Source organism: Corvus hawaiiensis, chromosome 3 (genome assembly GCF_020740725.1).
Source record: "Corvus hawaiiensis isolate bCorHaw1 chromosome 3, bCorHaw1.pri.cur, whole genome shotgun sequence".
NCBI classification, from domain to species: domain Eukaryota; kingdom Metazoa; phylum Chordata; class Aves; order Passeriformes; family Corvidae; genus Corvus; species Corvus hawaiiensis.
The window spans coordinates 48,053,358-48,080,910 of NC_063215.1; the positions used below are offsets into that span (position 1 = coordinate 48,053,358).

The following is a 27,553-nucleotide window of genomic DNA, read 5'->3' on the forward strand; positions in this document are numbered from 1 at the left end:
AACTGGAAGTCATGGAAGGGACTCACATGTGAGCAGAGAGACCTCTTCCTAAATGGACTGAACAGGGTTATTTGGAAGTGGGCGGCTGTCTCGTGATAATGTTTTCATAGCAGAGCAAGAGAGACTCCTCTTCCTAAATGGACTGAACAAGGTTATGGAAGTGGTAAGCAGACTGAACATCTTAAGGGTTGTTTTTTTACATTGTCAGTGGGAGAAGGGAGGAAGGTGGGGAGAGGAGAAGGGTTCTGAGGGTGTGGTATAATTTTTTTTCTTCTTTTAGGTCTGTTAATAAACTTCTTTATATTCTTTCAAGTTTGGTGCCTGCTTTGCATTTCTCCTAATTCTTATCTCACAGAAGATAAACAGTAATGAGTATCTTGGACCAAACCACTACACTAAATTGTTGTTTCTGCCTGGTTACAAACCCAACCCGCTACAGAGAGATAAGGATGATGAGTCTTGTAGAAGTTGGACTTCTTAGAAGGTTTTTAACTGGGTGGTCTCCAGGCTGGATGAGAGCATCTCCTCCCTCAAACTCCTGCTTATAAACTGTGGTTTATAATGTCTTGTACCTTCAGTAGCTATCTGGGCTGTAATAGGGGACAGATCTCACAGAAGTCATGTTCTGCCACGTCCAAGGTCCTCTTGAGCATTCCTCAACTGCAGAGAAAGAGAAAGACTAGACTTTCCATAAACTTGGACTTTGCCATTCAGGCAGTGTCACAGGGTCCTTGTTCTTCCTAGTCTCTTGTGCTCTCTTCATACAGCTTGAGTTTTTGCTGCGGAGGTGCAAGGCTGGCAGGGCTATCATATATGGGGTAGTCCTACACAGGAAATGGCCATAAGAGTACCTCACTCTTTAGATTGTGCCTTGAAACTCTCTTATTTTATCACATGATCAAAAAATCCCAGCAACACACATCCTTCCCCTCCTCCCTTCCCCAAACAGTTAGGCTGTGGTTCATTGAGAGCATAGTTTGCCCTAAAATAAAGGTTTTGTTTCTTGTACTCCTTTCTGGTTTTCTCTAGCCATCTGTTCTCTCTTGTCTTTCATTTACATTGTGAACTCTTGGAAGAAACAAGTTTTTGCTTGTTGGTTTCTTTTCCTGTCTTTAGTGCACAATGATGTCTTAGTCAATGTGTAGGGCTTACTGGCTCTTTAACAACACATATCCTAAGCCTTGGTAGTGGTAGATCTACTTGCAAATATACTTCATTTAGTCTTGTGGTTATATACTTTTCCAGATAATTTTATTTGCCTTCATCGCTGAATCACAATTGTTTATCTAACTATGTCTTTAGGAAACATATTCTAAACAAAATTCCAGTTACACAGATTTAAAACTATTTCAGATTGAAAGAGTTGTCTTCTGTACAATTCAAAATGAAGCTAAAATATTTTTTCCAATTCATTTTGCATTAGCAGCTTTTTCCACTTCCTGTTTAGACCACTTTTTCCCCCCATGTAGGTGGGGACATTTGCAATATATATAAGTTACTATATATGCCAAATATATTAGTTGTAACTATTAGCTGTGCTAATAAAACTCACTTGTGGCTGAAACTATAGTGGACTCACCTGAATTGAGTCTTAATGGTCTGATAAACCAAATAGAGTTTTCACAATGTCTGTAAAGCTGGAGCAGTATCAAAAGTAGTGAAAATTTCCCATTATAGATGGAAGTGGTTTTACTAACTCAAGTCTGTTTAGTATAAAGTAAAATTTCATTCCTAATGTGTATATTACAGTATAAAAGCCTATTGTTGTTTACTCATTATTGATGTTCAGTATGATCTACATCTAGTAATGAAGTTAAAAAGTTATTAATTTCTTTCAGCAAATGTACCTGTTTAAAGTCATTAAGGTGTAGCATAAAGTCAAGAGAAATGTACTAACTGAAGTCAGAATTGATACGGATCCTCAAAGGTATCTTTAATGACCTAGGCATCACCTTGAATATTAAGTTAGCTACTAGAGAAATGTCTGTGTGTTTATAAAAAAAAAGTAGAAGTAATAGCTACAAAAAGGTTAATTGCGTTCTTCGAGCTGATAAAATCTAAATTAGCTCATTATGTAAATTATTATGCTTATTTTACTGTTAGGTAAATATATTTTAAGATGTATTTAAATATTTTTAAAATAATTACCCAATTGCTACCCAACTTTAGTTCAGCAGCATAAAATCCTAGGTGAAAACAAGTATTAACTGAAAGCTGAAATCACTTGGTCTTCTAACATGTTGTCTTTTTTTTTTTTTTTTTCTGTTTTGCAGCATGGGTGAGCTCTCTTTCTATGGGGATGGTCTTCTTCTGTTCCCCAATAGTTAGCATATTCACAGACCTGTTTGGCTGTCGAAAAGTAGCTGTTATTGGAGCTGCAGTAGGGCTTGTTGGACTCCTTTCAAGTTCTTTTGTAAGGTAAAAAGCTTAAATTAATAACTTTCAAAGTATTTTAATTTCATCCATTTTTTAGTGATGTAGAGGTAATGTTGATCCAATCAGCAGAATATGAAGGGGTAAACAGTGCTACTTTATATTATGTGTAGAAAACTTGTTTTATTTGGGTTTGGTTTTATCTTTCAAACTATGACTTGTGAACTTTCAACTTAAAAAGTATTTTTAAAAATATAATGTCATAACAAGACTCCCTATTTAACAGGAACCACTATGTATAAATATATCAACAGCAAGACTAGTGCTGTAAGATCAACAGCATTGTCCAGGATAAACTTATGTTTGTTTGATGCAGATTGTATTATAACAGGTACATAAACATTGTTGCTGTCTTCCCTTCCTGTCCTGTCCCCTTAATTTTCTTTTGAAATGGCTTTAATGCTCATAAAAACACAGTAGGACCTCCAGGAAGCTGTTAAAATTCTAGTAAAATTGGATGTTTTCTTCTCTTCTCACTGGTCCAATTGCTGAACATGGAGATAGAGAAGACCTTGGTATATTGACTATACTTAAGGCTTATTTGTTTTGTTTTGTTTTTTCTTCTGGTTTACAATTCATTTGTATGTTTCTGTAACTTTTGCAGAATAAATCTTAAGAAATTCAAGAGTGACTGATTTGTTGGATGTACCCTGTAGAAGATGAGGAAACAGGAAATTTACTTAGTCTAGTCATCATCAGAAATTGGTTAGTGAAGGTAGGGTATAAGAAGTAGCAGGAAAATAAGCCGGTTACCTCTAGTTCTCAGACTTTTTTTTTTTCCCCCACCCTTAGCAGAATAAGTATAGGATCAATCAGGCTACATTCAGAAGATCTTTCTACTTAGGTGCAAATGTATTTATACAGACAAAAAGCTTGTGAAAATGTCTTTTCTGTGCTTGTACTCTGAACCAGATGATTGTGAGCTGCTGTGATCTGAATGGTTAATCCTGGTGCAAATATTTGGCTTAATTCGTTTTATTAAACAAACAAACAAAACCCCCACTTCTTGATATGTTTTAAGAAGCTTCTTACTAAATGTGAGGTAAAAACTAAAAGATGTGCCTTGGAAAAGTCTTTCTTCCTCCTTGCTTCCTAGTAGTATGTTGAGTGATGAATACTAAACCACCCTTGTCATTAGATAAAGATCATTCTTGTGTTTGTCTGATACCCAATGGAACAAGGGCACGGAAGAGACATGCTAGAGCAAGTTATTTTGTAAAGGCTTTAAAAATATTTCAGCTTAACTAAACTTTGAAGAGCACTTTGAGAGGTGAATTCTTGTAAGAGTACACTCCAGGTTGATGTGCATACTTGGCGTTTCATTATGTTACTTACACTAAAATGATTTATGCTCATGATGTTATCAGTTCATTAAAGGAGTATAGTTCAGATATAGAAGTCAGTGTTCTAGAAGTAAAATATTGTAAAGCTGACAAATGTTCCTATGATCTACTGCTTTTGCATTGCACTAATTTCTTAGTATAAATTTTATGTCTTAGGAAATTGAGACGTAAGAGTGTTTATGATGCAGGACAATATTTTAATATGCATGTTGTGCTGCAGATTCTTGGAATGAATTTACATATGGAAGCAAAAGTTCACTGTCCTTACTGTACTATGTTGCTCCTCTCATTTTATAATTGCTGGTTTTATTTTTCCTGGTTATTTTCCATTAGTAAATGTAGTAATTCTTTTCCCCATATGTTGTTTCTGCTGGCTTATGTTGTGTATCAGTTTCAGAAATTGATAGCTTAGTATAGAAAGTGACAATACTATGTTACAGAAATAATTATTTTTCACAATAATACACAAAACCAGAGTTTCTGGAGTCAGACCTTTGTTAGGTCAAATAGTATTTTCAAAGAAGTTCTTTAATTGCATAGGAAGCTTGTGAAGTCTATTTTTGTATAGAGGGGTGCTGGCAGGTTGCATCCTGTGATGAAAAGCACTACATAAAGCATTCATGCTCCTTAAAAAAAAATGAATGTATGGGCTGTTATTATGTATTGACTGTTTTCCAGAACTGCTTTAAAAGCAGGTGTTAACTAATAAAAAAGGTGGGGTGGGGTTCACTGAAAACATAGCATTTAAAAAAAATTACATAAACTGTCATGTGCCACCTCAGAAATCTTGTAAAAATTTTCTTGCATACTGCCTCCATCTAAATGTTAAAAAATGTTTTCTTTCGCTAATACTACTAATAATACTACAGTACTAATTTAATTAATTATACTGATACTGTTACTTCATACTTTTAACATTTCTTGCACAAGTACTTTTTACTGATGTCACAAGTCTGTCTGGGATCAATTACAATGGCTTTGCTTTATTTCAGGTGTAGAGTAAATGGTAATGATGGTGAACTTTATGATGAAGAGCCACCTTACTATGAGATGAAATTTTTCATTCCTTATTAACAATTTTTTTAGTTCTTTCTTAGAATATTCAATATATGTCTCAAAACACTGAATTTAAAATATTTATTCAAAAATGGGCTATTTGTCTAAAAAAATTAATACCTAAAATGTCTATAATTTAATAATGTATTATATTACAAAATTTTGTCAGTATTTTTTTTTTCATTATTAATGATGTTTTCCATGTTTGTTACTTTATTTTCATAATAAACTGTTTACTTGATTGTTGGGGAAGATGAAACAGGAAAGCCTTGGAAATATGATTGCCTGACAAAAGATTTTGGGAATATGAAAACTACAGGCAACATCGAAATGAAAGCCACTTTTGAAATACCAGGTCTTAGTTACTGAACAACTAGAAAACAATGGTATGGCCGACTGAAGTAATCCCCTCTTGATGGAACAATACCCTCTGCTTGCAAACAGGTCCAAGGGTCAGAGCAGACCCTACTAGCTCAGCAGAAGGGGTCCAAAGAGTAGTTTTTAGAAGTTAAGATGTAACACTCTATGGTAATATAAGAACTCTTATAGGCTGTATGTAAATGCTATAGGATTTGTATCTTGTATTAGATTGGTTAGTGACAATTAGAATATTCAGTGCAGAAGATGATTTATTGTATTGTAACCAGGACTTCAGACATTCTCATTCTCTCTTCCATTCTATTCTCCTGCTCTCTCTTCCACTCTTGCTCTTACACTCTCTCTCTCACCCGTTCACTCTCTTGCTCTCTTGGGCCTGCTCAGAGCTGAGTCTACCAGCTCTGAGCAGTGCCCCAATACCCACGCCCTTTACAATAAACCGGCTGTGTCCCAAGACCTGCCTATAGAGATCTCTCGTCTCCATCCGTCACCGTCTACGTCCGGCCGTCCCGACTGGACCCCAGAACCCCTGTAACCTACAGTCTGGCTCCCACCGTGATTGCCGAACCCACACCCGTAACCTACAGTCTGGCGCCCAACGTGATTGACGAGCCCACACCCAGCACCTGCAGCCTGGCGCACAACGTGATTGAACGCCCGGTTCAGCTTTCTCCATCTGTAGGACTTTTCTCCATGGACGGTAACTAAAAGACCAGTTATAGCCACCTAGAACTTGTCGTGAGCACGGCATACCGATGCTGCGCATCGTAATAGCTGGAGCTCTGTAATTCTGCTGAGGCAGCCTCCGAGCACGGGGTTTACCTGGAGCTCTTGGAGGCAATTGCCTGGCAGTCCTCGAGCACGGGCCGCCACTGCTGCGCAGCGGCCCCCTGGAGCTCTTTGAGGAGGTCTGCCGTATCACCCCTCGAGCACGGACACGCTGCTAAGCAGTGCTGACCGGAGCTCTGCGGAGGGAAATCTGCCGCACGCGCCGAGCACAGGCGAGTAGTGCTGAGCACCGCCCGCGCTGGAGCTCAGTGCGGACCCACCCGTGAGGTCCTGAGCACGGAAAGCCGTTGCCAAGCGACGCCTGAAACCGGAGCTCTGGGAAAGGACCGAAAAGCGGCGTCCTGAGTGCTGAGTGGAGTGCCTGGCCAGCCCCCCACGACAGACATCTGAGTAAGGACGCTGCTCCTGCGACATCACCTAAGTGAGTATCATACTGGTCTAAAAAAAGGGACAAACCCACTCTGCCCATGACAGAGATCTCTATAAGCAACTTAAGCATTTACTTATAAGCTCTGGTCCAAGTCAGTTGCCTAAACACGAGCTAAAAAATCTTTTAGAATGGACCCGACTTAATTTCCCAAATGCTGACCGTTCAGCCGTCTTTACAAGAGACTTTTGGGACACAGTTGGAGTTAAGCTCTTTAATAATATCTCCTACCGAGATATGGCAGCTGCACAGCTGCTCCCAGCTTGCAGAGCGCTGGTAGAGCTGTTTGCCGCGGTGGCGCCGCCCGCAGCAGTCACCCCGCCGAGCCCAGCTCCGGCTGCTAGTCCGCCCCTTGCCGTCGCGAGCCCGCAGTGGAGCATGGCCCCCGCCCCTCCGCCGGACCCCGTGGCTCCGATACCCGCGGTCCGGCTGACGCGCGCCGCCCCGCCCCCCGCGCTCGCGGCCCCCGCGCCCGTTACCCTGGCCCCAGCCACCCCACCGGACCCTACGGCCCCTCCCGCCCCTCCCGCCATCCCGTTCCTCCCCGCTGCCCCATCCCCCGCGGCCCCCGCCCTCAGTGCCAGCGTCTCCGCGGCCCCGCCCCTTGCCCCTGCCCCCCTGTGCCCCCCCCCAGTTCCGTCACCGCGGCTCCACCCCCCCCCGCTGCCGTCATTGCTACCCCACCCCCCGCTGCTGACATCATGATGGCCCCGCCCCCCGGCGGTACCCCCGGTGGGGCCAGCGCCTACCCCCCTGCTACCTACGGGTGTTACCCCTCCCCCAGCCGCGCCGGTTATGGCCATGGCTGCCATTATAGCCGGCCCCCCCCAAAGCCAAGCGGCGACCCTTCTTCCAGCCCCCCAGGTCCCCCCCCCCCACACGGCGCCGATGATAGCCATTGTTCCATCCGCGTCCGCCGCTGCTGCGTCTTCATAGTCCCCTGCCGCTCCCGAAAAACTGGTGCCCAGAGCGCCGGCCACGGCTGTCCTGCTGTCTCCGGCACCCCCTGTGCACGTTACCGCAGGAACCCTACCCCCCCACCTTGCCGTTCAAGCGCGCACAGCACGCCCCGAGCGGTCCCCCGGCCCCGTGGCGGCACAGCAGCCGCCTGTGTCTACTCCCGCTCCTCCTGCCGTTTCTGTGCGGTTCCCCAATCCCCGCACACCATCGCTTGCGCTGGGAGCGCCCCAGCTCCGCGAGCCACTTGATGCCGGTGCCGCGCTGCCTGCACGGAGGTCTGCAGTCTCCCCCGTTCCTGCCCCTGCTCCAGCTACGTCTCCCGGCACTGCAGCCCCGTCTCCCGCGGCACCACCACCCACCTCAGCCCAGCCTACAAGCTTCCAGCAGCAGCACGCCGCGATCCAGCCACCAGCCCTCCTGCCTCCCGCGACCGCAGCCCCAGCCCCTGGTTCTGCAGTCCTGCCATCTCCCGCTTTGCCCGAACCGCCCGCCACACAGACTGCTGCCCTTACAGCCTACCGCGCGGACCTGATGACGCAACACGCGCATGCGCCATTGCTGCAACTCCCGGACCAGTGGTATCAGTCCGCTCAGACTTCTCCAACCTCAGCACCGCTCCCGGGACTAGCTGCGCATCCTCCCGCGACTCCGCCGCGCAGCTCCACCCCGCCTCCTCGCCCGCCGCCACCGAGATCGGCTGCACCACTCCCGAACTCTGCCGTTCCATCGCTGCCCCTGCCGGGTCCCATCCCCGCGCCGCAGCCGCCCCCGCCGGGGTCCCCCGACACCGCGCAGCCGTATCCCTCCACGCAGCGCAGCCTCGCCTCAGAAGCTGCGAGCAGGGGGGGAATGGAGAGCAATAATGCAGCTCCAGTGGCAGGGGAGACGGAGAGCCCCTCTGCCAGAGCTGATGCTTTAAATCTAACACAAGTAAACTCTGAAAAGCAGCCAGATTTGTTTGCAATAAGCCCCAGAGTCCCGCCGGCAAGCGGTGGGGATCTTGCAACCCAGAAAGAGAAAACGAGTTCTGAAAGTTTGTCAGCGCTACCTTCTGAATCAAAAAATCCTCCAAAGTGCTCAGATTATTCTAAATTAACAGATTGCCATGAAATAAGACCCCAAACCTATAAAGATGAAAGTCTTAGTCTATTAACTAAGCCTGTGATAGCTAGCCAACAGCCTGACAGTCCTAAAATGTGGGCTCCCATCTCCACTCTCCAAATTAAAGAACTAAAAAGTGCTGTAAGGTACAGTGGCATTTGCTCACCGTATCTTAAACAACTGCCAAAAAGTACCCTAAAAGGAACACATCAAACTTTAAAACGCATTTTAAATCAACAGAAAAGGGGAAAAGCCCAGGCTACACCTCAAAGAAGGTTGAATAAAGCCTTGTATGTTTTTAATTTCTTGAACAGCTCTGCAGAAGAGCCTGAACCCCCCATCTATAGACATTTCCTAAACAACAAAAAAGCAAAACTGAAAGAGCACCCTCCAGTTTTAATTAAGAATTTAGCATCAGGAAAAATAGAAAGACCTTATGATCTTATAATGTGGGGAAAGGGATTTGCATGTCTCTCCACAGGTGAAGGAACCAAGTGGATTCCAGCAAAAAACGTGAAGCCATACCACACATCAAAGCCCACTGTCTGTTCCACTTCAGGCAGTGACCCCGCGAGTAGAAGCCGAGAAGCCGGCACTGAAATGTGAACTCGGCAGAACCACTGAGAGAAGATTGTCTGCCAGAAACAGCTCAAGAAAAGAATGGAGTTTTAGCATTATTTATGTAGATGCATGTTGCTTTTAACCTTTTGTTTTTGTTTTTGTAGCGAAACTTTACCTATAAATCAACCAAAGACAAATGTCTGGGTTGCTTTAGCCAAATCTGCAGGCTCCGATACCATCTGTCTATCTGACACAAGCCCTGACAAACCTTTTTTAACCTGTTTAGTTGGAATACCTTTACCAGAAGGTTTTGATAATGTTACTTTTGATAAATATTAGCCATGTGATAATCATCACATTTCTCCGACTTCCAGCCATAGACACCAAACTTACATTGATTATCTTTTATTAGCACATGGGCATGGCTGTGAAGATTTTGAAGGATTATGCTGTATGAACTTATCCGATCATTCTGTTTCCATTCACAAACAGTTACAAAACCTAAGGGACCTAGCTAACCAAATTACAACAGATAACTCGTCTTGGCTAGACAGTTTGTTTGATGGTTGGAGCTTTGCACCTTGGCTAAGGGAACTCTGTAAAATAGGCTTGATTATTCTAGTAGTAATAATTATAGTTTTAGTAGCAGTACCTTGTATACTTCAGTGTGTGCAAAAAATGACGAGTAAGACTATGTCTAATATCTTAATTGTCCGTCGAAAAGGGGGAGATGTTGGGGAAGATGAAACAGGAAAGCCTTGGAAATATGATTGCCTGACAAAAGATTTTGGGAATATGAAAACTACAGGCAACATCGAAATGAAAGCCACTTTTGAAATACCAGGTCTTAGTTACTGAACAACTAGAAAACAATGGTATGGCCGACTTTTTTTAGCCACACTTGTGGAGTATGCCCAATCACAGCTTCCGGGGTCTAAGCTACAGACCCCCCACCAGCTGCCTCACATGCTATTTGATGTAATTATAATTGAATGTCATTTTTCTCTTTTTACCTGTTGAGTGAATTCTATAAAATTTTCAGTGGAAGGAGATGGAATAATTGCTGAATTAAGCTGATACGGTGCTGTCTAACTAAAGGATATACAAACTCGTAACTCACTTGTTGATTGATTGGGAAACTGTCTTGCATATGGGAGGTGAATATGAGCATCCACTGCCTTACAAAACACTAATGATTTGTTCTTTTCTTTTGGTACAGCACCATTGAACCTCTGTATTTCACCTACGGGATCCTGTTTGCCTGTGGCTGCTCGTTTGCCTACCAGCCGTCCCTGGTCATTCTCGGGCACTATTTCAAGAAGCGCCTTGGGCTCGTGAATGGCATTGTCACCGCGGGCAGCAGCTTGTTCACAGTGTCACTGCCTTTCCTCCTGAGGGTTCTCATCGACTCTGTTGACCTGTACAACACCTTGCGGGTCCTCTGCATCCTTATGTTTGTTCTCTTCCTGGCTGGATTTACATACAAACCCCTTGTTCCCAACACCAAAGACAAGGAGGGAGGAAAGAAGGGAAAGTCCAAATTTCCTCCTGCGAAAAAGATTTGCAATTTCTCCGTTTTCAAAGTTCTTAGTTACCGAATCTGGGCTTTTGGGATCCCCGCTGCACTTTTTGGATACTTTGTGCCTTATGTTCACTTGGTAAGTGCACGTTTCTTCCTACACGTGATGTGTTTGAAAATATTTGCCTTTGTGTTATTGATTTAGAAGTCAATTGGTGATAAGAAGCCAGATTTAAACTGCAAGTTGTGTTGGAGAGAAACATAAAATTAATTTGGATATTGTCTTATTAAAAGAGTGTTTTAATCAGAAGTATTAGTTAAGCCAGTTAAAATCTTTGTTCTTTGTTCTCAATGTAAGGTTTAAAATACTTTAACCATGAAAAGAGAGATTTGAAAAATATTCTTTACTATTCCAAAGAGAATTCTTTATTTTGGTACTCAGCTGCATACATTGCCAATGACACTTGTGTGTTTTAGAGGAAGGGGGAAAGGAGTAAATAACAGGGAACAGGTTAGTAGTGTAATTTTTGTTTGTATTGAGGTATGTTCAAATATCAGGTTTTAGGATCGATTGTATTCACCATTTTTCAGATTTATTAAAAGCAAAATACCTGGATTTTTCTGTCTCTCAAACTCTAGCCTTGTAGTTTACTACTACAGCATTAATATGACTGCTCCTCTTACCCTGTCCCAGCTGCCAGGTGAGCTGTGTTTTACTGCTGTCTACAGCAGCTGATGGAACTTTGGCTTCTGGTGACGGGGAAGGTGTCAATTAGCCATTTCTTGTACATCTACTGGAGTTAACTTGTTTCCCTTGCATTTTTTTTTCTGTAGTACACTCCTAAACTAAGACATTTAGGTGCAACGGGGAGATACATGTATTGTATCAGGCTGGCTGACACACATTGCACTGCTTAAACGGTGAATTATTCTTGAGCAGCTTGCTGGTGGCACTCTCTAAACTGAAGTGGTGTAAACCATAAGGATTAAAAGGGAAAGGTGGGGAAAAAGCCCACAGACCCCAATGAGACACTCCTTTTAAGACCATTACACATCCTCATAGTCAGAGTTTTTGGTAGAGTATGGGCTAGTAGAACTCAGTATGAAAACAGAAGGGTCATGTTAGTATTCATTATTCACCCATGATAGAACAGTGGGATTAATGATAATAAATGTCTTCTGTCAAAAAATCTTCCGTGCCTTAAAAGCCATTCTTTATGCGATGCCTTTTCCTGGTCTTAAAATCAAGAGTCACACACAGTTAGAAGGGGAAAAGGGATTTTACCTTGCTATTTATTTTAAGGATCCTTAGGTGCACACGTCCAGGTCATATGCACCAAAATGCACTCCCCCGAGTCCCTCCTCAAAGATTGGGTATAACATTATAGGTTTTACTAATTAGCATATCTATCAAAGATTCTCCAATGAGAGGCTCAAGTGAGCCCCCCTCCCCAAGGAACCTTCCCCTGGATGGTTCTATCTCGGTTTACAGAATGTGTTCTGGAGAGGACCTTGGGGTCTGGGGCACACTGATCCCTAGCTACGAAGCTTCTAAAATGTTTAGTCTCTTAGCTTGACAAACAAGTCCAAGAATGTAGGCAAAAAGCACTAGGAATACAGAAGTTGTAAAAAGGTATAACAGGGGTATAAAAGAAAAGGCAAAAAATCTTCATGGCATCAATGCAATATAACAAGTGGTTGTCACAGCTTTCTGGTAATTGGTTAGATTACTGACTCTGCATCATTTATTTATTTTTAAAATTACCTTATGGTGGGGGCTAGTGTGTTTTTGAGCAGCTGTAAACTGACTTTTATGAATGGTTAGTTCTTGTAACTTAGTTTTTAATAATGTAGATCTTACTGTATAACTCTTCAAATTAGACTATTTTGAAGGACTATACAATCCAGATGACGTCTTGTGCTATTTCCCCATAAGCTTTGTAGAGATGTTTCGAAATAAAATGATCTTTAGAGGAGTAGAAGTCAAGTGTTGTGGAGTAAGCTATTGGATAGGTAATAAATGATTCTTAATGCTTGCAGAGAACTGAAGAATAAGGCTATACAAGCAGGCAGAAAGAACTTCTAAAATATACTTGTTGAGCAAAAAGCTTGTGATTTCTTTTATGAAGGTGCTTGTATTACTGCTTCCTGTTTATAAATCAGACTAAAGCAGCTAGTTGACTTGTAGAGAACAAAACTTATTATAATAATATAATTTTTATAGGGTGCTCTCACTCCTGTGAGTGCTTTTCCTTCCTCCATATCAGATCGGCACAAATTCTGTTTATGAAATAAAACTCCAGTATAGGAAAACAATTTGATTGAGAGTGTTTCTGTTATAGTGTTTGGTAAGACTATAAAACTTATTCCAGTGTACTGCTAGAATCTAATATTTTAAAGATTACCTCAAAATTATATGAAGATACTCTTTTTGCTCAGAGTTTCAGAGAAATCATGATGCTTAAATGTTTATAACATAAAATCTTCAACGGTAGACAGATGCGTGCTTTGTATGGCCCCTTTGAGAGGGGAAGCTTCACCAGCTCTTAGTAAAATTTAGACTGAATAACTCTTGTCAAAACCTCTCCCTGAAACCCACAAGTTTTCATTTTAATTTACTTGTATCTAAATACTTAATTTTTCTTCAAGTCCCTTTGGATCAGTATTTGAGAAAGTGAATAGATCAGTGCTTGTGAAGGCACAGCATGGATTGTGCCCTTCAACACAGATACCTCAGCTCAAGTGGATAGCTCTGGATGTTTTTTATCCTAGTTTTTTCTGCTTTTGATAAAAAAGCCACACTTTATGTACTTCCAGAAGTACACAGAAGTATGTACTTACGAATAAGTCAAAGGCTATAAGAAAAAATAAGGTTCATTTACCAAACCAAAGACTACTTTCCTCAGCTTTTGAAAATGAAAGCTACAATTGTTTAGTTGTTTATTGTATTTTTAAAACTCTAGTAATACTGGAAATATGATCCTTAGACAAGTGACAGCTTTCTTTATGCTAAAATTCTTGAATTTTTCCCAGTGTTTGGGGGGGCTGAGAGCAGCCAGACTGCTAGACAGGGATGCTGGTTGCAAGTGCCATAAGAAAAAAATACTTATACAGTGAGTGTCATGCCCTCTGAATCTCTTAGCCCTCTGACCTGGTACCTGTACTCACCAAGTCCCATTTTTCCCACCTGGAAAGACAGCTTCTGCCAGAATGGCTGCTCTTGACCATGTGATGACACACAGGTGGCACAGATCCTGCGGGTTGGGGTCCTTGTGTGTCACCGCTCGGCCCGTGGTGGCTGGGGGCTGCAGGCTGGGTGTGCTGTGGTCACTGTCTGGAGTCATTGTCTGCCAGCCTGGCACTGCACAGGAGCTCCTGGGGTCCCAGCCAGGGTCTCTGTGTGCTTCTGGGCCAGCCCCGGTCTCTGTTCGTGCCTCTTGCATTTTCTGCAGCCTGTTAGAAAGGAGAATACATGCTGTGAAACCTGTAGTAAGAAAGAAGTAAAAACATTTTTGGGTATTGGAATAACAGAATTAGCCAAGTCTTTGCAGTTTAACTCTCTGCACTGGATTTGCTATGTGGAGTAAAAGCTGTTAAAACCGAAGAAACAACCTGCTCATTAAGTAGGCTCTAATTAAAATTAAATGCATTAACAAATTGATTATATGGCATGCTAGATAGGAACTGGTAACTCTTGCCAGCTCCTTGACGTGAATCCTGACTGGTAGATATCAGGCATCAGATTCCTTTTGGCTCTTGCAAGGGAGAACCAAAAGGGGGGAGCTTTCCTTATCCCAGTTTACTTGGTGTCAAATTCTGTTAATAAGTGTTCCGTTACATGTGACTTGAGAATTGGGTTATAAAGACTATAAATAAGTTTTGACTTGTTTATTATATACTTTCAGCATGAATTGAGATTGTTGAAGAACGAACTGATAAGTCATAAGATTACTAAATCAAATGGTTGTTATTCCTCTCAATTTTAAAACCAATCCAAACTAGTGATTGAAATTTTTTTTTTTTATGCCTCTCTAAAGTAGGCAGACAGACAAATAAAATCCTTGTTTAGTCTATTTTGGTTTAAATTGTGAATTTACAACAGCAATCTGTGGAATTAGTGGAAAAAGCTCTTTCCAAGTGTTTTTTAGTAAAGACTGTCTCACAAGTAAATGATGAAGTTATTTGAAAGAAAGTATACATAGTCTCTGTGCCACTTGTCCTGTGCTTGTTTCGATAATAAATAGAGAACTTCTGGTTTTCAGCAGTCTGATGTTAAGGGTTTAGTGTTGTTCTCTTACCCTTAAAACATACTTAATCTGGATCATGCATCCTTAATTCTTAGGAGCTTGTTGGGTCATTTCTGTTAAAATTTGATACAAAGTCACGTGCTCGGTAGCTTACAAGATGTGGTTGCTTTTTGTGCTTTATTTAGCAGGGTGAAAAAAATACTGTTTAAAATGGATGTTGTCACTGCCTAATCTTCTCTAAGCAGTGACTAAAGTCGTTACCAGGTTTCAGTATGAATTTAGGAAAATATTAATTATGACACACTTACAAAAAGGGAGCCAGTATTGTGTTGTTTTGATGTAGCAATATTCAGCCACTATGAAGAATACTGCTAGGACTGAGAATACCATCTTAATACTTTCAGTGCAGTGTTTCAGTCCTGTAGGAATTTGTCTTGGGGTGTTCACAAGTATGGTTTGATTTAGCAGTTACTTTTATTAAATGCCTCTTGCTAATGATAGGTCTTGCCTTATTTATAGTATTTGACAACTTGCAGGATGAAAAACTGAATTTAACAACCAAGTAGTTGAACAAAATAGTGCACATACTTATTATGTGTTCTACTTTAAAAAAACCAAAACAACTGGATGGTAGATAATGCAATAAAAATGTGTCTTGATAAAGTTTCTTTCTAAGTTTTTGTTATGAAGAAAATACTCCTAGAGAATGACTAGATATATTTGAAAATTAGGCTTATGGTTTAAGGCTGCAGGCTTGTATACAAAGCTACCCATTAATTGATATGCAGTGTGAAAGTTACCATGACACTGACTGTAGTCTTAAAACTTCAGAATAGCTCAGGAAAAAGATTTCAGTATTTCTCACCTTGCTTTGCTGCCTATTTCTTAATTTACTGTGTAAATCTGACTTTTCCTTTTGATGCTTATCCATGCTCCTATTCCACAGTGGGTACATACTTGCATATGTAGAGATTTTTGGTTAGCAGTAGCTATGTGGAGTGCACGTGTTCTCTGTCTGGTGGCTTCATGTTTAAGAGATGAAAAAATGGTTTGTGTGCGGCCATTTTTTCCAACAGCTTTCTTAGAGTCTGTCTTGGTAGGCAAATAAGTACTGGATTTAATGTTCTCCATAGATAGATGCTGAAGATTCAATGCCTCATTGCTTCTCTGTAATCTGCATGTGCCAGGAATAGGTTCATCTGGACCTCCAGGGAACAGGGAAGTGCAGATTGCAGACCTAATGCTTAGGGAAAGAAAAGATAGACACTGCTGCTGAGAAACAAAGCATCGCCTTGGACTCTGCTCTAAGATTCTTGGAAAAGAAAATGTGTCTCAGAATGAAAAGTAAAGATGCTTCCAAGCAATTTTATTCATGGGAGAGTCATGAAGCTGGTTAGAGTCGCTGTTGAGTACACGTTAGTCATAAGAACTTTTTCATGTGTATAAACAAACTTATTTTCTTGGCTGCATTGCAAAATCAGACAACTTGGATAAATATTAGTCTGTCCTCTGGGTGGCTGTGTCTGTCTCCAGATCTTGTGTCACTTTGAAGTTGCTGAGTCTAGTGCTATGCCCACATAGTCTGTCCTTGGACAAAAAGGTAGTGCTATCTATTGGTCCATGCTTCCTATCTTTTGCTGGAACATCCATTTTGTTCCTGCTCTTTAGATAAGAAAAGTAGTCTTTTTTGCTTTAGAAATACCGTAATTAACAAGGAGGACTTGCTGATACGGATTGTAGATGACACAGACTTTTTTTGCCAGATTTGATTCCTCCCCCCCACCTTCTGTTCTGTAGTGTAAGTTCTGTGTCTTTTGTGTGATTTAACTGTTCTACAGCTATTTTATCACCTTGCAGTACCTTTTTAAATTGAGCCTTGAGGATGACTTGGCCTTCAGCTCTGTTCTTTATGAGCCACCTATTTTGGCTTGTCTCTGCCTATTTCTCACTCTGTATCAGTGATGTGCCTTGTTTTAGTTAATAAGAGATCAGATTCTGCTGTGCAAATTCAGTGTGTTTGAACCTTTGCCCCCTAGAATATGTGCCAATAAAAACTGCTGTCTTGTGCAATCAGCTTGGAGAAATGAAGAGCCAAGTTCTTGTGAGATCCTCTGTAGTCACAGTTTGCCTAGGAACTTGTCTGAAATTCTTGCTATGTAGTTGGAAAGCTGTATTTACTTCCATGTACTCTGCAAGTTTCTGAAACTTTTTCAGGACAAAATATCTATTCTGCCTATTAAGAAAAATTGACATTTTCCACTTGTAAACTGCACTCTCCTCAGGTGAAAACTTTGGGTTGTTAGGAAGAATTATACTGGAAAAATATGAAGGGGGTATAGAAACCACCTAAGATTGTTCAGGCAGATCTGAGCTGCCATATTGGGATAAGCTATGATAGTCAGGATGAATCTCACTGCAGTGTTCGATGTTCTGCCCAACAAGACCCTAATCATCATCCATACCATTGCTTACAAATATTTCTGTAACTCTTCAAGCCTCTCCTGAGGGGAGAACACACTGATGTTGTGTTCCCTAAATGTTGTCAGATGTGACATCTCTAAATTACATATCTTCATTTGAGAAATGAATGTTTTAATTTCTGCCCTTGTCCACAGACAGTGGCAGTGGCTCTGTGTTCTCTGCAGTGGGAGACTTGCCCAAGGAGCCATAGTAGAAAGGATTTACCTTGCAATATGCGAAGCTGTTCAGGTTTTGCACTGTACGTAAAGTCCTAATCCTACACCTCTCTCCTCCCTTTAATTCTTATGCTCCTGGATTCCACAGTGGAGACAAATGGAAGCACAGAGCTAAATCTTTTCCTTTATGTCTGAGTGCAGAGCATGGTGAAGAGTCTGATGTATACCGTAAGGCTTCTAGGAACCAAAATTCTCTAAACTTTAACATACAGAATTTGCATATCCACAGTAAATGCATACACATAACACATCTTGTGAGGCAATAACACATCAGTTCTCATAAGGTAAGTACTGTCTGTGTTTTGTGAACCACCTGTATTAGGTCATAAATTTGCTCCTTTTAGAATGTTGTGTAAAATAATGCTTAATATCTAATGGGTGTGTCTGGATATTTTTTTTACTCAAACTGGAAAAAACAGCCTCCATCACTCCATTCACTTGCTTTTGTGGATTGCTGTTCAAGAAACCTCTTCATTTCTTCAGATCTACATCAATCATTTGTCTGAAGTCTAAAATGTCTTTTATTTCCCAGAATCTGCTGTTAGTCTTGTAATGGTAGGAAAGTATCTTTTAAATTATGTCCTGTACTAACAGTAATTGTGTGTCAAACAGGTTTCTCTATACTGTAGGTAATCTAAAAAAGCTAAAACTAGGTATAGCTGTTGATTTTAGCATCCTTACTTTTCTCATCCACTTAATCTGTCAGATTTCTTTCTCCAATGGAAGACTAACAAGACACTGGTTTTCTAAAGGTCTGATGTAATTATTAAGCAGATATCTCTGAGACCCAAAGTCTTCAGTGGCTCCCCATGCTTTACTTGCTTTTCTAATCTTTGCATTTATCTCCCTTCAGATCTCAACATCTGCTGCAGTTTGACTGCCCAGGTTAGTGAAATTTTCCCCCTTTATTCCACTTCTATTTTCCCACTTCTGTCATTATCCTGTGCACCCATTTCTTTTCCAGTATTCCTTAATGTTGACCTGGCAGTATTTATTCTTGGTTAGATCATCCACTTTGGATGTTGGGGGTGGTGGTGGGAAAAGAAAGAAATTATTTCCTACTTTATACTTGTAATTGCTATTGAAAGCATATTTTAGATGTGTTTTTCAAATAAGTACTGAAGATAAATAGATAATATAGGTACAGAAAGAACAGAAACAAAAAAGAATAAAGCAAAGGTTTTCTGTTTTTTTTTTTTTTTTTAATAAGTAAAAGTAAACAAAAGTTTTAAAAATAAATTAGGTAGCAGGTATGCTCAGGCACAAACTACGTAGTGACCCTGAAGGTTAAGAGCAAAGCAGTCTTCCTCAGGTCTGTGCAATACTGGCAGGTTGAAAGGTCTGAGTTTCACTGTGATTTCCTTTGTATCAGTCTCTAACAGTACACTACTTCATGTACTCTGGCACAATACAAACTATTCTGATAGCAGATGGAGCATACAGTTCAAAGTCAGAGTAAATTGCAAAGTGAGTTAACCTTTTTTTTTTTTTTTTTTAGTTTGTTTTAATGCTGTTTTAATGCTATTTTAATGGTAAACTCAAAATCCTGTCTTTGGATGCTTGAAACATCTTGACTTGAACTGAGCTCTTCAAACTCTTCACGTGCCCAGAACCCTGAGATCCCAGCTGGTTTTGCCCTGCTGTCTTCATACAAAGTAGCAAAAACTCATTGCCAAATTCCTTCACTTATATACACACCACCTTTTGTGTCCAGTTCCTGCTCCAAGAGGAGCTGTATGGAAAATCTCTTTGCTTTTTAAGTCCTAATCAGACTTGTGAGTTTCTTACCATGTGTTTTGAATCTTCCATTGAGGAGATCTCAGAACCTAGCTTTCTATTTGATTGCAGTAATTGTCAAGCTCTGAGCTATTTTTCAGGTTCTTTTCTGATGATTGAGTTAAATTTGTCATTACTGCTGAGCAGAATATTTCCTAGAAAAAGGAGAGGTGGTTTTGGATTGCTCCAGGCAGAAAAAAAAAAAAGGAACATAAATGTCTGTATCCTGAGTAAAGACTGTAACTCTGTATGAGGAGGAGAGACTATCATTGTTATCTTTTTGTTGGGATTTAAATGAAAATTTGGCTACTTGATTCAATTTCTCAAGGCCCTGACCTGGTGTAGGTACTTGGCAGTGTATTTGGGACTTTCTTGAAGAATTGAGACACTTGAGAGCTTTCTGCTGTTCCCCAGTAGAATGAGTCAGGTGCTTCACCCAGGTTTGTGAAAGCTGAGGGGATTGCGACCATGTCCACAAGTACATCTCTAATAGTGAAGTGCTACGGATGCCCTGGGAATTCTGTGGTGGTTGAATAGAGAATCTGTTTAGGTTTTACTTGCCTAGGTCATATGGTTTAAGGAGTCTGGTCCTAAGAGATGTAATATAAGTAGCACAGATGCTGTTGTTGAGCAAGGAGGTCAGCCTCTCTTAGGACATGACAGTAGCATTGTACAGTATTTGTACAGGCTGTCCTAATCCATTGTTTTGATATTCCATAATTTCTTAATCATAGCATATCATATAATGTACTCAGTTTTAATTACAGAAGTTGTAAACTGATAACATGTTATTACATTAGCCACAAGGATTTGAAAAGAATGACTTAAGCTTTTACTAGTGTAATGTAAGTGGTAATGTTAGAAAATTGCTTCCTTCAGTCATAGGATTCCTTTTAATCAAATGTGCAGCAGAGTTTTACCAAGCTAGAACTAAGTGAAGCATTTTTAAGTTGTAACACTCAGTAAGTATGTATCTGTGACTATTCTAAGACATCCAAGAAAACACTTTGGGAATCATAGAAAATAGGACTTGGAGGTATCCAATTTACCAAGTTTTTTTTCAGTACCAGCTTACTTTGGTGTAGGACCTTTTAAAATATTTCTTTTTAAAAATATTTTTCCACAAGCCATGCTTATAAAATTTGTTTGTTGCCAGGTCTTTCTTCTGTATTCTGTACACATGGTCCATGTAATAACGAGTAATGAACAAAACAGGACATAAAAAAATCAGCTGAGGCCTTACTGTTACTGAGCAGTACATAAAGGTCATGTCATGTCCTGAATTGATGTATTTTATTATTATTCTTGTATTAGACATGTATTCTAAACTAGCTCATAAGAATTATGTTTGAGAGAATTCCTAAATGCTGGCCAAAGTCAAGATTTGTTACATCTGCCCTTCCCTGTGTAGGCCAGGTTTGCTACCTACCATGTAGCAGAGAGAATTTAGAGAAATTAGGGTTGTTTGTTTGTTTTCTTTTTTCCCCCCGCAAATCTGTGTTGATCCTTAGTTTGTGATGTTACCTGTTAGATGTTTATAAATCGTTCTGGTTTTGTTTCCTTTTCTGCTGTTATTCTGGAAATTCAAATTAATGTGATTGACCTGTAAGTCTCTAGGATGTGCTGATAGTAGCTGATTTTGGACATAGTTGAGTTTCGAGAGTAAAATAGGCCCTGGAAACACTGCTGTAGGCCACAAGAAACAGAGACTGTAAATTATGGATTGTAGTCACAAATAGGAGTAATTTAAAAAATGTTTTAAAAGGATAAGTTTTATCCAACAATTTAACTCTTGTCCCTTGTGTACATAACACTTCAGTTCTTGTGGATCCCTGGCTTTATTCTGCATCCTTGTGCTCAGTCACTGTGAGCTTCCAAAGATGTGTGTATGCCTTATCTCTTGCTGCTGCTGCTCAAGCCACACCAAGCCATTGGTTTCCTTCATATACTCTTTAGGATAACACTAACAGTTACGAAATTTGTAAATTTTTTTTTTATTTAGGGCATATGGCTTCAGGACTTGCTGTTTTTGGAAAAAAAAAACCTGCAAAACCATTTTAACTGTGTAACTGTCAGCCTTGAGTCTTTTTGAATTTTAAATGCTTGGGGTTTTTATGTTAAATAGGCTTAACAGTTAACCTGTTAACTGTTGTGTTCAGTTTTACTTAAGAAATTCAGATGATGCTTGTTCTGAATCTTCATGATGTATGAATTATTATGTTTCATCTGCTTTACTCAGTGGAATAAGAGAAAATTTCCCTATTGACACATAATAAATCACCTTATTTAATTTTCTCCTTGTTCTTTACATAGTTTAAATTGACAAGAGATAAAAAGAGCTATTACCACTGTTGGGGCAAGTGTGTCAGCAGGAATTTTTTGAAGATGTGTATATGCATATTTGTCATGTGAAGGCAGCTACAGTCACATTTCATAGAAATTAACTTGGGATATTGGCACTCCCTTAAAAATGGATCCCTGTTAAGTATTAGTAATGCTATTTCTATTTCTGTCTCTTAACATGAAGATCATCTTTTCTGTAGAAGTTCAGGAGTTGCTGGCTTGTTTTGCTGGTTTTTTGCTCATCAGTAAAAGTTTCTTTGGTGGAGTCTGGACCAGAAATGTATTTGCATTAAATGCTCTTCCTGGTGCCCAGTATCATAAAGCTTGCTGGCAACCAAGTTTCTTTTTCTGTTTCTCGCCATCCTTACCCCCCATTTTTGTGGTGAGTCCATATGTTGGAGAATAAACTGTGACTTATCCAGAGTTACCTTATGCTCCGCTTTTTAGCGCTTTCTGAAACTTCCAATCATCCAGCACTGTTCACTGCAAAGAAACAGATCACCGGTCCTGGCTACAGTGTTGATCCAGCTGATGGGATGGCCAGGGTGCCACCTGGACTTGGTGGGGCCACTTCTCTCTGCCCTGGAGATAACTAGGTTGCATAGAAAGTGAGAAACTTATGCACGGTCTGTTCTTGCAGACCCTCTTGGAAACTGGTTGGGGGTTTCAGGGCTCTTTGGTCTTGATTCCCCCCCTACAATCCATGCTGGCTTCTTATCCTCATTCCTGTCCTTGCACCATTGTGTTGTGCTTATCTCCAGGAGCCAGAACAAGGACATTTGTCCTGGAAGAGTGCTGCCCTGCCTCTGTATGGCCCCCTTCTCCAGCCACATCCTGTTCTTTTTCACAGTATGTTATTACCAGCAATCCTTGGTTGGCTCCACAGCTATCTGGCTATCAGTGTTTGAGACATGCACATGAGCCCCTTATCTTCTAGGCTTCCAAACCCCCTCAGCTCTTTCAAGAAACTTAATTTGGAGCAGTTAGAAAAATATCTCCAGTATACGAATGGTACCAGCAGTACTCTGTAAGCATTTCCTTTTAGCCTTACACTTGTTTTCAGTGAAAGTGTCAGACATCAGGACTTGCATCAGTAATTGAAGAAAATTGTGGGTTTAATGTGCTTTGAGTTTCCTAGGTTACATATTGCTGTTGGCCATCTCTGTTGGTCAGAGAGACTATTGGATTTAGCCTACTGAAGCTTTGCTTGGTTGGGAATCCCTGAAGTGGAATATTCATGTGAAGAAAGTGGTTGACAGAATTATTTCTTACTAGTTCATAACTACTTCTTTCAGATTCGGGTTGTGTTTGGAAAAAAAGGAGCTACAGCTTTGCTTAGATTGATGTCTTTGATTCACTGCGTGAATGTAGCTGAAATGTGTGTGCAGTGAAGGGAAGGTCTTAGGAAAAGCTGCGTCTTGGTTGGTTGCAGAGAGGTCAACCAAGACTGCATTCCAGCCACTACCAAGTGGCTGATATTTCTTCTAGTCTCACTCTAACAGTAATGAGAATTTGGACAACAAGATCTGTGTGTGTTACCCTGATAAGTAGAGAGCACAGGTATAAAGCAGAATGCTGGTGCCAAGGATGCATTCAGTTCTAGTCTCCATTGCCTATATCTGGATTTGGAAAACTGGGTTGTACAAAGATAAATTACATTTTTAAATAATGAAGCCGCCATGCTACTCTGGACTGTAATTTTGCATGAACCAACCAGGTCTTTTCTACATTCAGAAACATCAGACCTGCAACTCGGCATGCACACAGCCCTGAGTGAAGAGGCAGCTACATTACTGAGAACAGGCACAGCAGACAGTGAAATGCTTTGGCCTTTGCATGCCTGGGTCCCCATTTGGCTGCTGTAGACAATGTCTGAAGAGCTGTATAATTACAACCTGTATAGTTCTGCAAGGATGAGAGCATTAATGCCCGAGAGGGTTCACAAGCAATTGCTCGTTGTGGGATTTTTGAGTAGTTCTAACAGATAAAAGGCTGTGGAAATCTGAATCTTGCTTGAGCTACTTCATAAATATATTTAACGTAGAGTTATAATTGCAGTACTGAATTAGTCCTGAATCCCTGTATTTTCAGACAGTTAATACTGCTGTTGCTTACAGCTTACTTGGTGACTGTGTCACTGAAGATTGACTATGCTGTTAAGGATCTGAGGATCAGCTTTGAGAGATCAGGCCAGGTTGCTCAGGGCTTTGTGCGCTTGGTCCTGAAAAACCTCCAAGGAAAGAGTGAACCAAGCTCTCTGGACAGCCTGTGCCGCTGCCTTCCTGAGGAAAATGTTTCTCCTTATGTCTAGTTGGAAGCTTTCTTTAAGGTTATAGGTGTGCTTAAGAACAGTGAAGGCTACAAAAATAAATACTAATTTAGATATTTGAAGTTTGGGATGAGTAGTGGTTATTTTCTTGCTTAAGGAGTTAATTGATTCAGTATTTTCCCTCCTTGATCTAAGAGTGGCAGCGTTTCACCCCCTGTGCTACTTTGAGAAATCCAGTTACTCAGTTGCAGGTGCAGGGTTAATAGTTATCTAGATGTAGAGCTTTATCTTGCCCCTTGAAAAGCCTCCAGGGAGTGGATGGATCAGGCCTGCTAATTAAACAGTCTAGAGGCTGCAGAAACCTGGAAGTGGAACAGGTGACAAAAATTGTAAAGAACACCTTGGCTTATCTCACCAGCAGGGCCAGCAGGTGTTGACAGGCACGTAAAGGTAGGGGTGGGAAAACTGTCAGCTTTTTCTTTTCTCACCTTTGGCAGAAAGGGAATAAGTAGAATAGCTTATCTTTTATGTTTAAATGTCATTTCAAATGAAAAAATTGCATCAGATTCTGTTCCCAAATGTGTCTTACAAAGCAAAGAAAAAAACAGAGCAAGCACCTGTCTTCAATTTAAGTTAGAAGTTTTTCTTTAGAATAAACCACCTCTTTTTTTTTTTTCTTACAAAATCAGTTATATTGGACAAATTAATATTAGATTCAATAGGCATTCTGTGACATTAAAAAAAAACCCAATAGATTTTATACTTAAGAAAATTGTTCTTACTCAGCAAATCCTGTTTTCTTGCTGGAAAAACGGGTTTAGCTTGTATATTAACATTCTGGCCAGGAAAGAATCTAGACTATTTTGCTCTGTAAGTATTTACTAAAAATGGAACTTTTTCATTTTATAGATAGGAAATTAAGGGTTCTCTGGTTTTCAGTGATATCAGCCTGTCAGGTTACCTTGTCTCTCAAGTGTTCTTACTACATCTTTACTTAAAATCAGTTTCTTCTGTTTGCTCTTTCACACCTCTGAGCTTTTACTTGTTTTTACTTGTTTTACTTTTCTTGTTCAGAACTACTTACGAGCACAGAGATTGCAGGACTGTGCAAATGATCTTCTAGTGCCCACTTTGTCATATTTGGTATTGCCAAGCATGTTCCAAAAAGCAATAGTGTAAAAAATCTCTTGTGGATAATTTTCTGGTGTTTGGGGTTGATTAAAAAACCACCCCCCTCCCCCCCCCCCCCCCAAAAAAAAACCCCAACAACAACAACCCACCAAAAAGACAATAACAAAACCAAAAAAACCCACAAACAAAAACCACTGTGGAAGTAGAGAGAATATAAAAAAAATCCAAATCCATCAAGCCAGTCTGGTGATATATATATTTTTTTTTTAACGTGACTTGAAAAGTTGAAACTACTGACACTGGTAGTTCATCCTGTTGTGGTTGATGGCCTGCTGCCAGGAGCATCGATCAATTGCTTTAGATCTTCAGGCCGAAGTGGCTGGTAAATCATTCTTCTGTGTTCGTTGCTGCTGTAGCTGCACCCTCTCGTGGGAGTGAGTGCTTGCTGTTGTGTTTGGAACTGCAGCTGGTTTCTGCCTCTCTTCCTCCTTGCCCCTGGACATTATGGATGTTGGGATGAGACATTCTGGAGGGCCTCTTCTGCTTGCACTGTCTGGTCTCCAGCTCTCTGCTGCTTGCTCCTGCCCTGAGCTATGTTGCAAGTGTGGTAGCCTGTGTGTCTGTCTTAATGCACAGAGCAGCATTGCAGTGATTCCCATTAATCACTCACTCCTGCACACCTGAGAGAGCCCCAGTCAGGGAAGCAACAGCCCCTGGGGCTTCTGTGTTACTTTGAATCTATGACTAGTAAATTAAGAGTGGTTGGAGAGAACACTTTGGTTGTTTTTGCTTTTTTTTGTATTAGAGCCTTCTTGTTTTCCTGAATTAAGTTCATTAATTGTGGTTAAAGCAACAACACATTTCAGATTGTTTTTATTGTACTGCACTAAATACTGCATTTTAAAATCTGTAAAAGCAGAGTAAGTCAGATGCCCATTTGTAGCTGAGTTTGTAAGTCTGAGATTGACAGATTACTTCTATTTGACTCAAGTTTTCCAAGGTCTATCTTTTAACTCTAAAGCAAATTTATTTTCTCTTTTAAAACAGATGAATCATGTAAAAGACAGATTTGGTGACAGCGTGCCAGAAGAAGTGCTTCTGCTATGTCTGGGCATTACTTCAGGTGTTGGCAGATTGGTCTTTGGCAGAGTTGCAGATTATATTCCTGGTGCAAAAAAAATTTATTTACAGGTATGTCTTTATTGTTTCTATATTCCTTCAGAACTGTGTATTCTGAAGGATTTGGTTTTGGGTACTGTTAATAAGTAAGCAGAATTAACCGACTGGAGATTCAAATTTGGGAAGTTTCAAAACTCTAGGAAACTCAGTGTATGGTTTTTGATACTAGGAGCCTTTGGTGCAAAGTTCATGAATCTGTGATTTTTGTTTTTAGTGCTAAGAGAATGTCTGTTTCCTGCTGGCTGTTTTCAGCTGGAAATGAAAGAAATTACTGATCATTAGCATGTGAGTGAGAACCTTTGGGGATTCTCTAGATTCTGCTTTCTCTGCTTTATTGCCTGATTTCATAATGGTTGTAGAAAGGGGACAAAATTAACCCATGTTTCTCTGTTAAGGATTTTGGATATCTTGATCTTTGACAGGCACTAATTTGGTGTCAAATGTGTTCTGCGCGTAGTACGCCAGGGGTATGGCCATGGGAATTTAAGAGGCGCTTAGTTGAGGAGATTTTGCAGAAGGAGTCCCGGCTTCTGGAAATGCTGAAGCTTGGAGATGAAGGGGGATATACATTTCTTTCTCTCCACGCTTATAAATGATATTTTTTGGGAAACTAGCAGTGTTAGTGTGGGATTTTGGAAAAGCTTAGAGCTCACTTTCATGTTGGCAACCACGAGGTGGTCTCCATGTGGTCTCTTAAAATGAATAGCAAGGGAGACATCTTGTGGGGATTGTCTGCACTGCATTATGGAAATAAAAAATTCTTAGGAAAGAACTACCTTTCTGCTGGAGTATTTGTTACCATGAAGAAATTTAGATTGCCTGGTGTTTTATTGTGGTTAGGTGGGACATTGATTTCCAATGCTGAAACATGGATGGTGCACAGGCAAAACTCTTTTGTTTTCTTTTTAATTTTGCTGAAAGACAGTTTTATTCCTTTATCTAAAACAAATAAATAATCTCAGGTTATATTAGAAAATCTCTGTAAGTATGCAATGACTACACCAATGTATCAGGATATTTTTTTAATAGAAAAATTGTAATGTTTTCTCTTCTGTTGAATACAAGCACCTTGAAAAAACCGCTCATAATACTGATATTTTTACTTAAAACAGTGACCTTACACAAATGAGAGAGAATGACCTTACACAATCACTGTAGGATGATGGATTACAAGTGCATTTTCAAAGCTTCCAAAATGGGTAGTGGGATTTCTTTGCCTGTCATGAGTTACATGTGTTTGTTTTATCTTGTTATGTAACTTCTGATGGTGGTAATCCATGGAGACTGATTATTTTAAAGTAAATACAGGCAGACAGTTTAATTCACTGCTAATGTAAGGAAGTTC

At 40.4% G+C, this 27,553-nt stretch overlaps 1 protein-coding gene across 1 annotated transcript in view; it reads left to right on the top strand.

The window, feature by feature from the left end:
- Window positions 1-27,553, top strand: part of SLC16A10 (solute carrier family 16 member 10) — a 73,956-nt gene that overhangs the window by 39,673 nt on the left and 6,730 nt on the right. The window contains exons 2-4 of the mRNA XM_048299330.1: window positions 2,274-2,418; window positions 10,268-10,706; window positions 26,077-26,220. Of these exons, the coding sequence (XP_048155287.1) occupies window positions 2,274-2,418; window positions 10,268-10,706; window positions 26,077-26,220 (728 nt within the window). The remainder of the gene's footprint in view (window positions 1-2,273; window positions 2,419-10,267; window positions 10,707-26,076; window positions 26,221-27,553) is intronic.